Source organism: Cydia strobilella, chromosome 9, assembly GCF_947568885.1.
Source record: "Cydia strobilella chromosome 9, ilCydStro3.1, whole genome shotgun sequence".
NCBI lineage: Eukaryota > Metazoa > Arthropoda > Insecta > Lepidoptera > Tortricidae > Cydia > Cydia strobilella.
Genome location: NC_086049.1, coordinates 325,103 through 340,968, shown reverse-complemented (window position 1 = coordinate 340,968; position 15,866 = coordinate 325,103). Strand labels below are relative to the sequence as shown.

At 37.7% G+C, this 15,866-nt stretch overlaps 3 protein-coding genes across 3 annotated transcripts; 1 reads left to right on the top strand and 2 right to left on the bottom strand.

The window, feature by feature from the left end:
* Positions 1-6,040: 6,040 nt before the first annotated feature.
* LOC134744013 (EKC/KEOPS complex subunit Tprkb-like) lies at positions 6,041-7,189 on the bottom strand. The gene has a single exon (XM_063677646.1). The coding sequence runs from the start codon at positions 7,035-7,037 to the stop codon at positions 6,498-6,500; it is 540 nt and encodes a 179-aa protein (XP_063533716.1). The 5' UTR covers positions 7,038-7,189; the 3' UTR covers positions 6,041-6,497.
* A 1,088-nt stretch (positions 7,190-8,277) lies between these two features.
* On the bottom strand, positions 8,278-9,156 carry LOC134744012 (phosphomannomutase). Its single transcript, XM_063677645.1, has one exon. It carries the CDS (start codon positions 9,154-9,156, stop codon positions 8,407-8,409), a length of 750 nt encoding a protein of 249 aa, XP_063533715.1. The 3' UTR covers positions 8,278-8,406.
* A 148-nt stretch (positions 9,157-9,304) lies between these two features.
* Positions 9,305-15,133, top strand: LOC134744011 (N-sulphoglucosamine sulphohydrolase). Its single transcript, XM_063677643.1, has 10 exons — positions 9,305-9,438; positions 10,159-10,288; positions 10,566-10,702; positions 11,290-11,446; positions 11,726-11,900; positions 12,139-12,202; positions 12,361-12,678; positions 13,079-13,251; positions 14,165-14,294; positions 14,882-15,133. The coding sequence occupies exons 1-10, from the start codon at positions 9,339-9,341 to the stop codon at positions 15,043-15,045; spliced, it is 1,548 nt and encodes a 515-aa protein (XP_063533713.1). The 5' UTR covers positions 9,305-9,338; the 3' UTR covers positions 15,046-15,133.
* Positions 15,134-15,866: the final 733 nt, after the last annotated feature.

The following is a 15,866-nucleotide window of genomic DNA, read 5'->3' as shown; positions in this document are numbered from 1 at the left end:
TGTTATTGTTTTTGCGGTACCACGCACGGTTTAGGAGATACAGCTCTATAAAGTTTTTTTTCCTGGTTTTTTTTTGTTTTTTTTTTAAAGTATTAATTACGGGTTTCTGAAAGGGGTTTTTAAAATTATTTTTGCGCTACGACGCATGGTTTAAGAGATACAGCCCTAAAAAGATTTTTTTATTGTTTTTTTTTTCTTTTTTCTTTTTTACATTGTGTTTTTTGTATATTAATTTGGGGTTTCATAAAGGGGAACGAAAATTTTATTATTTTTGCGGTACCACGCACGGTTTAGGAGATACAGCTCTATAAAGTTTTTTTTCCTGGTTTTTTTTTTGTTTTTTTTTCTAAAGTATTAATTACGGGTTTCTTAAAGGGGTTTTTTAAATTATTTTTGCGGTACGACGCATGGTTTAAGAGATACAGCCCTATAAAGATTTTTTTATTTTTTTTTTCTTTTTTTCTTTTTTACATTGTGTTTTTTGTATATTACTTTGCGGTTTCATAAAGGGGAACGAAAATTTTATTATTTTTGCGGTACCACGCACGGTTTAGGAGATACAGCTCTATAAAGTTTTTTTTCCTGGTTTTTTTTTGTTTTTTTTTTAAAGTATTAATTACGGGTTTCTTAAAGGGGTTTTTTTAAATTATTTTTGCGCTACGACGCATGGTTTAAGAGATACAGCCCTATAATGTTTTTTTTTTAATTTTGCGTTTATTTTTAAATATAAATTATGGGTTGCATAAAGGGGAAAGAAAATTTTATTATTTTTGCGCTACGACGCATGGTTTAGGAGATACAGCCCTATAAAGATTTTTTTTTAAAATTTTGCGTTTTTTTTAAATATAAATTATGGGTTGCATAAAGGGGAACGAAAATTTTATTGTTTTTGCGGTACCACGCACGGTTTAGGAGATACAGCTCTATAAAGTTTTTTTTCCTGGTTTTTTTTTTTAAGTATTAATTACGGGTTTCTTAAAGGGGTTTTTTTAAATTATTTTTGCGCTACGACGCATGGTTTAAGAGATACAGCCCTATAATGATTTTTTTTTTTAAATTTTGCGTTTTTTTTTGAAATATAAATTATGGGTTGCATAAAGGGGAACGAAAATTTTATTATTTTTGCGCCACCACGTACGGTTTAGGAGATATTATATCTATATATATATATAGCTATAATAGCTCTATAAAGTTTTTTTTCCTGGTTTTTTTTAAAGTTTTAATTAAGGGTTTCTTAAAGGGGAACGAAAATTTGATTATTTTTGTGCTACGATGCACGGTTTAGGAGATGCAGCCCTATAAAGATTTTTTTTGTTGTTTTTTTTTTCATTGTGTTTTTTGTATATTATTTTGGGGTTCCGTAAAGGGGAACGAAAATTTTGTTCTTTTTGCGCTACCACGCACGGTTTAGGAGATATAGCTCTATAAAGATTTTTTCCTGTTTTTTTTGTTTTTTTAAGTATTAATTAAGGGATCCTTAAAGGGGAACGAAAAATTGATTATTTTTGCGCTACGATGCACGATTTAGGATATGCAGCCCTATAAAGATTTTTTTTTTGTTTTTTTTTTCATTGTGTTTTTTTGTATATTACTTTGGGGTTCCGTAAAGGGGAACGAAAATTTTATTATTTTTGCGCTACGACGCACGGTTTAGGAGATACAGCCCTAAAATGATTTTTTTTTCCACTTTTTCTTTTTTGCGTTTTTCAATCTTAATTAGGGGTTTCTTAAAGGGATTTTTTTAAATTATTTTTGCGCTACGATGCACGGTGTAGGAGATACAGCCCTATAAAGTTTTTTTGTTATTTTTTTTCTTTTTTTTCATTGTGTGTTTAGTATATTACTTTGGGGCTTCATAAAGGGGAACGAAATTTTTATTATTTTTGCGCCACCACGCACGGTTTAGGAGATATTATATCTATATATATAGCTATAATAGCTCTATAAAGCTTTTTTCCTGGTTTTTTTAAAAGTTTTAATTAAGGATTTCTTAAGGGGAACGAAAATTTGATTATTTTTGTGCTACGATGCACGGTTTAGGAGATGCAGCCCTATAAAGATTTTTTCCTCTTTTTTTTCTTTTTTGCGTTTTTAAATCTTAATTAGGGGCTTCTTAAAGGGGAGCGAAAATTTGATTATTTTTGCGCTACGATGCACGATATAGGAGATACAGCTAATACAGCCCTATAAAGATTTTGTTTCTTTTTTTTTCATGGTATTTTTCATGTATTACTTTTGGGTTACATAAAGGGGAACGAAAATTTTATTATTTTTGCGCTACGACGCATGGTTTAGGAGATACAGTCCTATATATTTTTTTACAATGCATGTGCTCGAAAAGTGCGTTTCCTACGGAGCCATATCGTGCGGAAAGTACTGCTTTTCCGCACTAGTGCTTTTTGTTTTCAATTTTTTTTTACAGTACATATGGTGCTACTTTCTCGCACTAGTGCGGAAAAGAGCACTTACCGTGCATATGTCGAAAGTTTAAAGGGCCATATGTACTGTAAAACGTACGATACACGTGCGAATAGGTAATTCGCAACTCGTGTCGATTTAAAACACTCCTTTTAATAATTAAACTTATTTGCCATGACATGTTTTTTTATTTACTCGCACAATGCATAGTTAAACATTGTATGATACACGTGCGTAAAGATGATTTCCGCACTTGTTGCATAAATAGCAATTTTTTTTATCAAAGAATGAAAGAAAGTCACGGTATTAATAACCAAATTTTACTTTAGTGGTACCTTTTCCCTATCACTGTCACAAATGTATGTGGCGTTCACGTAAACGCGATATTTTTAAGATTTCCCTGCGCAATGTTGCCAGCTCGCTCGCAAATCAAACATGTACTTACAGTTCTTTTGCATAATGGTGACATTGTACAATATCTATGAGTTTTAAATAGGTAAAAGATAATTCGACGCATTCTTTGCTTGCTTGTTGCTTGTTGTTGTGTTGTTTGCGTAACTTCTTTGAATAAGTTGCGTTAATTTGGCGCACAGGCGAAGTAAACATGCGTTGCGTACGGCAAGGTCACGCCGCGGCCCCACCCTGCACGGCCTCCGTTGCCCATTCAGACCGCCCGCTAGCTTCGTTTGAACGCAAATAATATTTTTGTAATATTTGTTTATGCAGTGGATGCAAGTGACACAAATTCATACATCTTATTTATCCCGCATTTCAAATTAATAAGATGTAAACTCTAATATCTTTAATATTCTTTTGTAACGGTGACAGCCTGTTACAACAAAATAATCAAATATCTTATGAAGCTATGCCTTAATAAGACACAAAATCATTTAATGGACCTATTTAAACGATTAAATTCGACCTAAGTAATTTTTTTTAACTCTAATTTTTTTTTGTGTCATTTAGAATATTATGACATAGTATCAGATTGCAGTGGACGTAATTGACACAAACTATGTTTTCACACTAAAAACACTATCCTAAATGCAACACAGTTACATGTTTTCTCTCGAATATTTTTTTCTCCAAGATAATTCAAAATAAAAAATAATTACCACAAAATAACAAATTACTAGAAAAGCAAATTATATATATGACACAAAACAAAATGTCAGATTTACATCTTAACAAAGTATTCATAAGCGAAAACAGAATTGACTTTAATATTTTTATAACCTAGGGGTCAAAATATAGCCAGCGGTACAGGTCTATATGTACCACAGCATGTGTCGATCCGCATGAAAAGGGTCTTTAAGGCGATGACCACTTGACATCGTTAAAGAAAGTCTAAGCAACAGTCGTCCTAAGGCCTCTTTTAGAGTGGAATGATACAATATTAACAATAAAATACAGACAGCTAAACTAATATACGTGTGAAACAGATGGCAATAAGTGAATTCATATGAATCATTCCCATCTGTCCCCAACTCATATCTGGGCGGGGACAAATGGGAATAAACCAACAAAATGAATTTGACAATCTAAGAATAAAGGCTTCAATGTCAGTGCTATCTTTTAAAACTGACAACACAAATGTTTGATTCAGAAAAAGCACACCTATTAGTTTAGTTGTCTTTTATAATATGAGGTCAACTGGGGCAAGTATGCCCATACAAACAACTGTGCCTTTATTAGGTGCAACTGAAAAGAACATAAGAGGCCGTAGAGCTGCAGTGGCATTCTCTTATCATACTAGAAAAAGTGTAAAGTATACGCTAAGCAGTGGCGTAACTAAGGGGGGGGGGGGCAAAATGGGCAAAAGGCAGCAGCAGGGACACTTGTCAGTCGTCAGGGGGCGCAAATTTGGTGACTGCCCCGGGCGCCATATCCTCTAGCTACGCCCCTGACGTTAAGCACGAATAATTTTCGCACAGTCAAGTGTAAAAATATGGGTGCATACACCCATTTATTTAGCTTACTCAAAAATATGTCTCATAGTTCCTAATTCGCTAACATAAGAGCTATGGGACATATTTTTGAGTATGATGAGTGCACCCATATTTTTACACTTGACTGTGGGTACATTTACCCGCCATTTTCTATCTATATCGCACGCGCATAGTTAATCGTATATTGGTTTCCCGTTCGCTCGGAGAGAGATAGGAACAGGCGGGTCAATGTACTTAATTGTTCGTGGTTAGCGTCCTTGCTTTAGTCGTGCGTTTGTACCTATAATAGGCGCACTTGCCCCAACTGACTTAAACTAATGTAAGTTTTGTATAAAACCAAGCAAGTTCTGTATCAAATGAATTTTGTGATTAGTGATTTACAAAAAGTTCCTAACACTTAATAATTACTAGATGCCATTTTTATTCTAAGTTCATGTTCAATATGTAAGCAGCTAATATGTGTTCTTATTTATAATTTAGTTGTATGTGATGGATGTGGGGAAGCATAATATACAATAGTGGAAAAGATTATGTGCATGTGTATTTTCAAAGAATTATTTTTTTATATTTTATAAGTTTGTACAGGTGGCCGCTAGGTTTAAGTGATAAAATGAGCATTTAATGATATTGATAAATAAAATTTATAATTAGCTACATATAGTCTCAGACAAATGGACTATAATAGATTTTACATTACATATGGTGCTACTTTACCGCACTAGTGCGATAATAAGCTCATTATGCAACTATGTCGAAAATTTAAACGCCCATATGTACTGTAAAACGTACGATACATGTGCGAATAGGTAATTCGCAACTCGTGTCGACTTAAAACACTCCCTTCGGTCTTACTATGCACTAATGTACTAAAGAAGCAATTTCCGTTGAGACACGAACCCGTCACAAATATGCCGCTCCCATACAATCAAAGTTACACCCTCATATTAAAATGATGCTCAAATTACGTGAAACTTGGCATAAACTATCATTCTATGTCTGGTACAGGCAAGTATAAAAATATGGGTGCATATAACTTACTCAAAAATATATCCCATAGTTCTTAATTCGCTGACATAGGAGCTATGGGACATATTTTTGAGTATTATGTGTGCACCCATATTTTTACACTTGACTGTACTAGTTTTGGTTGCTAAAAATTTTTAAAAATAGTGTGAGCTGTGAAATTTTTTTGTATGTAAAACTTCTACTCACTAATAATATATCTGTTACAATTTCTAGCTAAGAAAACTAGCCTTTCGACACATAGTAGCAAATATACCAGACAGTTATATATCATGTTTCTTAAATATTCCATGTTACTTCAAATTATTTTTTTTTAAATGAGTAACTTTGAGGCAGCGGCTAGGCTTGTGCGGCTCTTAAATACTGAAATATTTACAGATTATAACAAAATTAAGTGTTATCAGAAGATAATCATATCTGGGTGGTGCAGAGACAGTACTACATACATTTTCTGGGAGTAGTAATTTAAAAAAAATTGCGCATCTATTATGCTCCAATTGTTTGTAATTCAGTTGATTGAACAAAATGTAGAACATTTTAACACGGTGAATAAATGAAATTTGTGGCCATACAGCAGATTATGTTGATTTACTAGATGTAGGAGCCGGCACCCGCGGGGAACAAAGCGCTGACGGTCAAATGAATATGTATGCATTTGTAAAGTTGATTTAATTAGTGGCTTATACAAATTGTGTAATTTAATTGTACATTATACAATTTAAAATTGTTGTTGTTAAAATAAAACATGGTACATAAATTGGGTTATTTTAAAATTCCCTCATTCCTATATAACATAATATATCTGTATTTACCTACAATAATATGTGACAATGTACTACTCGAGTGGCAACTGTGGGGGGAAGAGCGTCCTCAAAGTAGACCCCAGATGCGTTGAGACGACGACATTAAGAAGACTGTGGGGAAACAGTGGCTCCAAGTCGCACAGAACCGCGACGAATGGCGCAAAATGAAGGAGGCCTACACCCGAAGGGTAGAAAAAGGCTAAAGAGAAAGCGAGAGAGAATGTTTTCATAAAAAAATCTTAAGTAAGATACATGTACTTCATCAAGAATACGTTGAATAAAAACACATATATTTGGGATAATTTTAATGTGAGACAAAGTTTTTTGTAACCATCCTACTCACAACAATGTCCAACAAATCGTTATTACTCTTAGAATCCACCTTATTTAACTTATACACACTTTTCAAGTCTTTCAAATTGGTAAACTGTGTGAGGTCCGACATTGGACATATTTCTCCCCTTATCAAAGGTACAATATCATTGCTCTCATTTTTATCTACAGACGTGATGAAACAGACGAGCATATTCGGGTCTTTCTCAACTCCAAATTTGCTTAAACTCTGCGAAATGTTCTTGGTTAACGACAAATTGTATAGAATCTCAGCATAGACTGTTCTCGTGACCATGGAGCCAAGTTTCGCAGACACGGCGGCGCGGTTCGCGGCGGCGACCACTTGAAAAGGGTCGAGTATCAAGCTGGGCTTGATGACAGCGCAGTTCCACGCTCCTTTGATAATATTGTTTCGGATTTCCTCCACATTCTCAACGTTCTTGAAAAGATACATTTTAAGAGTACTATTCGTCTCTGGATCAAGGTCACAAGTATAACAATCGGAAGGCATTTTATTGTATATCTTTTGTAGTTTGAAAATATATTAAATCTTCGAACAAAACAGAAAGAAATAAATACTTAGAATCAACACAATCCGACGAGGAATTGATTGACCTTATTGACAATTATAACTGTCAAAGTGACAGAACCAAGAAAGTGACAGCCAGGGGTCGGAAACCGGTATTTGCTCCATACAAAAATACCGGTATTATTACGTTCTTTTGTTTATAATTTCATTTTTAATGGGACGTTTTAATAATGCAAAATTGTTTCCTAAATACATGATTCAGTCCTAAGTAATGAGCATAAAATAATTCAAAATATTGGGCTATTTCGGGGTTTTTTTAAAAATACCGGTTCCGAGCCCTGGACTGACAGCTTCGACACGTTCAGAAATTAGTAAACTAATGTTCGATGACAAAAAATGTCCATAGAAATAAATAGTCTGGCTAATGAAAGATGAACTTGCAAAAACGCGGCAATTTAAAAAATCCTTAGCAGGCATCTGTTTGATTACAAGGATTGCATGATTTTTATACTTTTTATATTTTACATATAAAAATTACGCAATCCTTGTAGGTAATCAAAGACCCGCCTGCTACAGATTTTTTGAAATTGCCGCGATTTTGCAGGTTTAACGTTCATTAGCCACTAATAGAATCCCAAGCGTAGTGACACATTCTTCTTTTCACGTCACCTATGAGAAAATCACTTTCATTTTCATTATACAAAAAAAAATTGTGTCAGAACAGAAAAGTGGCACTTTGATCCCTTCTAGCAGGGAAAAAGCCCTTTTTCGAATAGATAGGTGACATGGAAAATTACATGTGGATTTCCATATCAAAATGCACCTTATGCAATTTGCCTTACATGCAGAATAATATAGTACTACCATACAGAAAGGACACGTCCTACAAAACCGAAGTTTGACAGCGATTCAGGGACGAATTACGATGTCCCTTTCTAATGCATGGCACTACCCCTCTTGGCTAATTAGGGTTGACAAAATTCAAGTCAGTATCGTATCTGTGGTCGTGCACGCAGTGATGTCAAATCTGAGCGTCAAATTGTGTCAACCCTAGTAATTGCTCGGAGCAATGCTGAGCCGAACGTTGCCGAGTGCCGAGAGAGCTCGAAAGTAGGAGTGTCTCCCCACTGATTTGTATAATATACTACTCTTTGGTTGCAGATTTACCTTATTCGATTTCAATAAAATAAAATAAAACTATGAAAAAGTATATTTTAAATTCAAAAAAATATTGCAGATTATTTGTTTCACAAAAGAGAAAACCTTAATCAGACTGCACCTTTAGTGTATAAAATATGCTTGTATTCTACATCACATTTAATGTTACCCCATGTTTACATTATAATCACAATCAAATGCTAAGGCACGCAGCAAGTTGCTCTCTGGTATCCTCGGGAGAAGTAACTTTGTGCCCAATAGTCCTGCCATCGCAGTAGATCTCATGGTCATTGCCGCCCGGGTCAATCTTGTCTCCGAAGAAGTGGATCTCATCAAAGCCTGCATACACCACATGGTTGAGGCAGTAGGTCTTGTCCCAGCCATTAGGATACACATCGATGCTTATCTGCCCTCCCATGGCAAATGTTAGATTGTAATTATCAAATTCTCTCTGTAATGCATGCACAAATTGCTCTCTGACCTTGTGCTCCGCATCATATGCAGCAAACTGGTCCCGCTCCTGCTGGCTACAGGACCGCCCCACAGGGCAGAAATTGATCAAACCCGTCCGGAACTCAACAAAGTTACCTCTTTTAACCGGCAATTCTATCTTAGACATGTATCCTAAAGCGAAATTGATTAGTTTCTGTAACTTTTGCTCACCAACATGGTTCAAAATGCTTTGTTTACTTTGCAGCTCACCATTTTTAAAATACATGAGGCCATTTTCGCAAAACACGTAGTCGAACTGGGCCATATTACGCTCTCCATTCATCTGCTCCAGGATTTTCGAGTAATCTGAGCCACTCACCAACCCCACGCGCGCGTGTGGCTTCACTTTGTCCAGGAGAAATGATAACAGGTCTTCAGAGATACTTTGCCGCGGTTTTGTGAGTGTTCCATCCACGTCGAACAAGCATAGTACGTTTTTGCGGCCCGACATTGCGTATTTAGCTCAGATTTGAGAATGAAAATAGTAGTGGTGGTATTTTTCTTTCAAATTTTGGAGGCAAAACAAACCGGTCAATAAGTAGGTCAGGTTGCCGACTGCGGGCGAGCGGCGAGGCGCGGTCCCGGTGCCGAGGTGCCAACACTACACTTCACTTCGACACGTCAGGCGGCGACATGGGTAGCGCGTCGGCCGTCGCGTACGCGTTGTTAATGTGCCTATCAGTCACAGAAACCGTGTTATCAAGTAAACAACGCAACGTTCTTATACTGCTTGGTAAGTTTTATCAGCATTTTTTTTTGTTGATTTTGTAATATTTACATCATGATCAATCCGTGGTACAGCAGAATTATTTTGACAGTTCGGTTACGTTCCATTTTACGTGTCACTGCACAATAACAATTATTATATAAAATATTTTTTCTTTTGTGCTAATTTGGTGCTAATACAAAAACATCAAAAAATAAATTTGTATTGAAGTAAATAAATGACTGAATTCTTATATTCAACTCAAAAAACTTAAATGTAAACAAACAACCTAGCCCTTCGAACTGAAATGTAGGGCTAGCATGATGCCAATATACTATATAGCAGTATTATTACACAATGCGATAAACAATATACTTAAGTATTCGCCACTTTTTGACGCCTATATACAAAATGGATTTCTGTAGCATCTAGATTTATCTAAAATATTTACACCATCTCTTACTTTTTAAACAAAAACATGATGCATTTTTACAGATTATAAAGGGCCCTCCACACTCATGCGCGAATCACGGCACGAAACTGCGATTCGCGCATGAGTGTGGAGGACCCTTAAGAAAAAGTACAGTCCCTGAGAATATGAATATTAGAATCAAAGCATCTTCGACGTTTATAAATTTTATAATAGGTATTTAGATAAACAAAATGTTGAGGACGGCATATTATTTTCTTTTAAGCCAAATTTTCTAAATGTACATGTTTAATAAAGTGATGTTTTACATGACTTAGCGGACGATGGCGGATTCGAGCTGGGCGCGTATAACAACAAGATCTGCCAGACTCCCAACATCGATGCGTTGGCGCGCCGCAGCGTCATATTCAACAATGCCTTCACTTCCGTCAGTAGCTGCTCGCCTAGGTGAATAGCCAATAGTCATGTTTTTTTTTATATCCTAGCAACAAGCACTTATGTGTTATTTTCCTGTCGCTTTTAGCAGCAAGGCCAGCAAGATAGAAGAAAGTGCCCGGCGAAAGGAATTTTATCTAATAACCTCTTATTATATTCTGCATTATACCGAGTGTGGTTATTGTTGGAAGTTTACCTCTCCGTAGACAGTCCCAAATTAAACGTGAAAGAATATTGTTGTCCAAATTAATTTTACCTAAATTTTTAATTTTCCTGATATTGCTTACAGCCGTGCAGCATTGCTAACTGGCAAGCCGAGCCACCAAAATGGCATGTACGGGCTGCACCACGGCGTGCATCACTTCAACTCCTTTGACAACATCACCAGCTTACCAAATATACTAAGGCGCCAAGGAGTATATACCGGTGAGCTTGGCTGTCTGTTTTTTTTTTTTTTTTTATTATTTATTTTCAGATAGCTGAGATCCATAAATTGTTAGTTACAAGACACTTATAAAACTACATTAGTAAACTACCTATTACATAAAAACATATAAAATACTTATTTCCTAGGTCGTACGACATGAAGGTCGGTATATCGGCGGAGGATATCCGAGTCCCACCTTTCGGCAATCATTCTCATCATTGTTTATGTAAAACGTGTAAAATCTAAGACAAATTCGTGCTTCAAATTTGACAGCTGATGTAGATGGCGCTGTACGGCTCAGTACATTAAAAAACTGAAGGCAGAAACTCTGGTTGTCATAATTAGACGTTTGACAATGGGATTGGCAACTGTCAAAGGTTTGCAGAGATGGCGCCATCATAGCTTGCCCCTTTTTCTATGAGATTTGGCTTAAACGGCTCCGAGACCACGGGGACAACGCCGTCCTCGAAACGTCGGAGGTGGGTTTAATACTTATTTTACGCGATTAAGTCCCGTCGTTGTAAATAATAATGAGTAAAAATCGTGAAAGTTTAAATCAGTGTTATGTTGTTGTACTCTTCATCAGGTATAATCGGGAAGAAGCACGTAGGGCCAGAAAACGTATACAAGTTCGACTTCGAGCAGACGGAGGAGAACAACCACGTCAACATGGTGGGGCGCAACATCACGCACATGAAGCTGCTGACCAGAGCGTTCTTGCAGTTGGCCAACCAGGAAAACAAGTAAGTCAGCTTATAGAAGTATCAAATACATGAAAACGGGTCACTCTCGTCCCATTTCTGTCGAAAATACATGTGGGTAGTTTCTCCCTTCCTCCCCAGTCGCCGTCAGCCTGCGGTCAACCAAATACAGCAAAATATATCGATACATAATATGTCTGATTCTTACGAGTGTTTTGTATCTCTGAATTTCGGCGCTGATCCGAACTCTTGTCTACGCTTAAGCAGCGTTTTTCTGCCAACTTTTAATGATCGCATCCTGTTGTTGGTCTTGCATTGCAGACCATTTTTCCTTTACATCGGGTTCCACGACCCGCACCGCTGCGGGCACAGCACGCCGGAGTATGGCATCTTCTGCGAGCGCTACGGGACGGGCGAGCCCGGTATGGGTCGCATCGCGGACTGGACGCCCTGGTACTACCAGTGGGACGAGATTGAACTGCCCTTCCATATACAGGTAGGTACCCATATTGAGTACTTTTATCGCAATGAGTTATAGTCCATCGTTTACTATTAGCCGCTTTACAGGTCTGTGCTATTCTGACGGACAAAAACTTAAGAAGTTGAATACAAAAAAAAGTTATATTTGAAGAGCTTATTGGTTGGTACATAGCGCCGAGTTCAAAATTTTAGTGTGACAAAAACGGGTACTGTGAAAAGATATTGTTTAAATTAAACGGTTTAACCATTTTCAGGATACAGAAGCAGCCAGAAGAGATGTAGCTGCTCAGTATACTTCTATATCGAGGCTCGATCAAGGTATTCATCTTATCTCTTACATTATTATTACTCGATATGACGGAATATATTTGAACGTCGGGTCTGAGATGATTGATTGTGTAAAGGCCACATAGTATCAACATTTTTAATGTATTTAAAGGACTATGTTCAATTTATTTGTATTCGATCTATGCCAGGCGTGGGCTTAATCCTCAAAGAGCTAAAAGCGGCCGGTCACGGCGACGACACGCTGATCATGTACACCTCCGACAACGGCATCCCCTTCCCCTCCGGCCGCACCAACTTGTACGAGCCCGGCCTCCGCGAGCCCCTCCTCGCGGCGTCCCCGCCCCCGCACGCCGCGCGCAGGAACGAAGCTTCCTACGCGCTGGTCAGCCTGCTGGATATAATGCCGACCGTGTTGGACTGGTTCGGAGTACAGTTGGAGCATGAGGAAAGCAATCATATTTGGCAGGATGATACGCCGAAAAGTTTGCTGCCAATTTTGAAAAAGGGTGAGTCATTAATAGATTATTGTTTTATGTTGAACTTCGTTACCTGACTTAGCAGTGACACATTCTATTCTAATATAATTTTCTACACTCTTAACACATGAAGATTAATTTAAAATTACAAGGCTATCGAGAGACTACTAAATCTATTATAGAGGACGTGACTGCAGCGCCACGCCGAATATCAAATGTAGCGCAACTTTAAAAATAAACGCTATCCTTTGCTGAAGGTGTACTTGTGTTATTTTATTTTGGCTAAAAATTGCCGCAAACGGATAAACTACCGCTATATCTACTAGTTAGTTAGTTAGTTTTACTGGGCATTTCCCGCAAATCGTCATCCAATGTGCCTATTTTGCATGAAAACCGCTATACCTACTAATTTAGTTTCCCATTTGCTCAGAGCCGCCGCCGTCAGACCTGGACGCGGTGTTCGCGTCGCAGACGCACCACGAGATCACGATGTACTACCCGATGCGCGCCGTGCGCACGCGTCGCTACAAGCTGATACACAACCTCAACTACGGGATGCCGTTCCCTATTGACCAGGATCTCTACGCGTCTCCTACTTTCCAGGTACGAGTTGGGGGTGAATTTCGTTGTCTAAAATGTTCCTGATCTACATTACTGTCAGAGCTTCTACACGTGCAGCCTGTGAGTAAGATATACGCAAGAGTACTCTCAACACCTTGAGAGTACAGTATAATAATGAGTTTAGAGTACTGTTGGGTCTGCCTCGCTTCTGCAGTGCATCAGGTATGTTTGCGGAGGCTCGAACTGATGGATTCCAGGATTTCCAGGCCATAATGCGTAAGCGTACTGCCTCACTGATACGGCGGTTGCGCGGTAGCTCCAACAGTCTGTTGCATGTGCTGGCCGAGAGGCTAGACTGCCCGTTCCAACACCACTGGATGCTGTTGCATGTACAGCAGTAGTGTTTGGAATGTGGCAGTCGTCAGTATGTAAATAGTTAAATGTGATGTATATTTTTATTTGTAATTTAATGTGTATTTACTAACAATAGCATACTAAGATTAATTTAATTGTATTACTAACAAATTATATGGGCATTTGCCTGAAATAAATAATTGAATTGATTACATTTTGAAGTTCCATAGAAATTGTTTGATGTCCCCAAAATTTTAAATATGTACCTACCTGCAGTGGTGGTTAAACATACGTGTTGGCGAGCATTTTTTTTTGTTGCCTTATGTAAAAAAAACATGTTAAAGAGAGAATGTTTATTCATAGTAAGTGCAAAGTCCATCCGAGACGTAATCTTAGGTTTTTTTCTCTCATTTTATCTGCAATCGGCTGTTTTAGCCATAATCAGATGTTCTGTCTTTTTAAGGGTGTTGAGGTCTTCCATTAAATACTTTCTCTTGACTTTTATAGAATAGAATTTATAGAAGGTTTGATAATAACAATTGGTCAGGCTAACGGTTTGATAATTTCTTTTATAATAAGTTAAAACCGTTTACTCTTCCAGGACATTCTAAACCGCACGCGCAGCAAGCAGCAGCTGCCATGGTACAAGACGCTGAAGCAGTACTACTACCGGCCGCAGTGGGAGCTCTACGACATCCGAGCGGACCCCACAGAGTCCAATAATTTACACGGTTAATATGGCTCTTAATTACTACAACTTACTTAGCGGAGCTTTCATAGAACTCGATTCCCATCAGCTTGCTAATTTAGAGACCGCTGCGAACTTTTATTGTAGAAATTCGGAATCCCTAATAAACAACAAGTCAAATAAACTCCAGCTTACCCAGCGATTCCAGCGAACTATTGCATACTTGTCTAGCTAATCTCACGTAAGATCATCATCTTATGTAGGCCTAAGAACTTAATATAAGTTCTCAAAATAAAGTACAAAATGCGCGGGAAATAACGACTAATGAATCTCGTACTGCATACATAATATTGACATTTTATAAGGCCGTAACACACCATCGCACCGCACCAAGGTCATTGTGCGACGCACCTATAAGTAAGAGCGAGAAAGAGATATCGCTTTCTCGCTCTTACTTATGGGTGTGTCGCACAATGACCTTCGTGCGGTGCGATGGTTTGTTAGGCCCTTAATACGTATTCGGAATGAAATTCCTGTCCTTCTTTTCAAGAGCAAAAGCTATGCTAGAGTGAAAAAAATCTCGTAATATTGGTAGGTATTTCCGTCTCTTTTACAATCGTGACGTTGCAGGTAAGCCAGCACTGGAGAACGTGGAGGCGTCGCTGCGCGAGCGCCTGTCGAGCTGGCAACGCGCCACGCGCGACCCCTGGCTGTGCTCGCCCGACGCCGTGCTCGAGGGCAGCGCGCAGTGCCGCAGTCTCGACAACACGTTAATGCAGTATTATCCGCGGTAGCCAGTTTCGACAACATCCATAAAGTTACCGGAAAGACGCAAGCAAATGCTCCAAAATTGCCAGTATAAAATATTTACAACTAACGCATATCATCAAGGGTCGGCAATGCTTAAGTGGCTCCTGTGATGTTGCTTACGTCCATGGGCGACGATGACTGCTTCCCATCAGGCGGCTCGTCTGCTCGTTTGCTGAACATCACATAAAAAAAAAAAAAAAAAAATCTATCAACGCATCACGAACGTGCTAAATGAAGAGAATTTGTCGCGTGACAAGATGACGAAGTGGTCATGCTAGGCATTCTGGTATGGGGGGGACCCTATTGCTTTTTTTTTTCCTATCTGGCTTTTACTCCCTGCAATTTTGCACAGGGTGACTATTGCCTATTACCGAGCATCCAATGTTTGAAAATCGAACTGTCATTTTTTAATATCTGAGATATCAAGACAGTTTTCTTTGTGATAACAAATTATTTAGATAGATAAAATACCAATTAGTATTAATGAAATATTTGTGTTTGAAATGCAGTGTTTCCAAACAATAATACTCAAATTACTCTATACTCTTTATGATCTTTGTATTTAAATAAATGTTTACAATATGACTTAAAATCACATAAATAAAAATAAAAATGTTGTCTGAATGTGAATTTTACTATTAATACTACTTGATCTGTGTACTCAAATCTTGCCAGTATCTGTCATCTGTGTGTAAAAAAAACTGTAATTCCCTAAACCCTCGAATTCTAAAAATCTGATACTTGAAACTAAAAATATAAAGACCATTTTAATGTATGTTAGCTTTTATTTATTTTATAATATTTA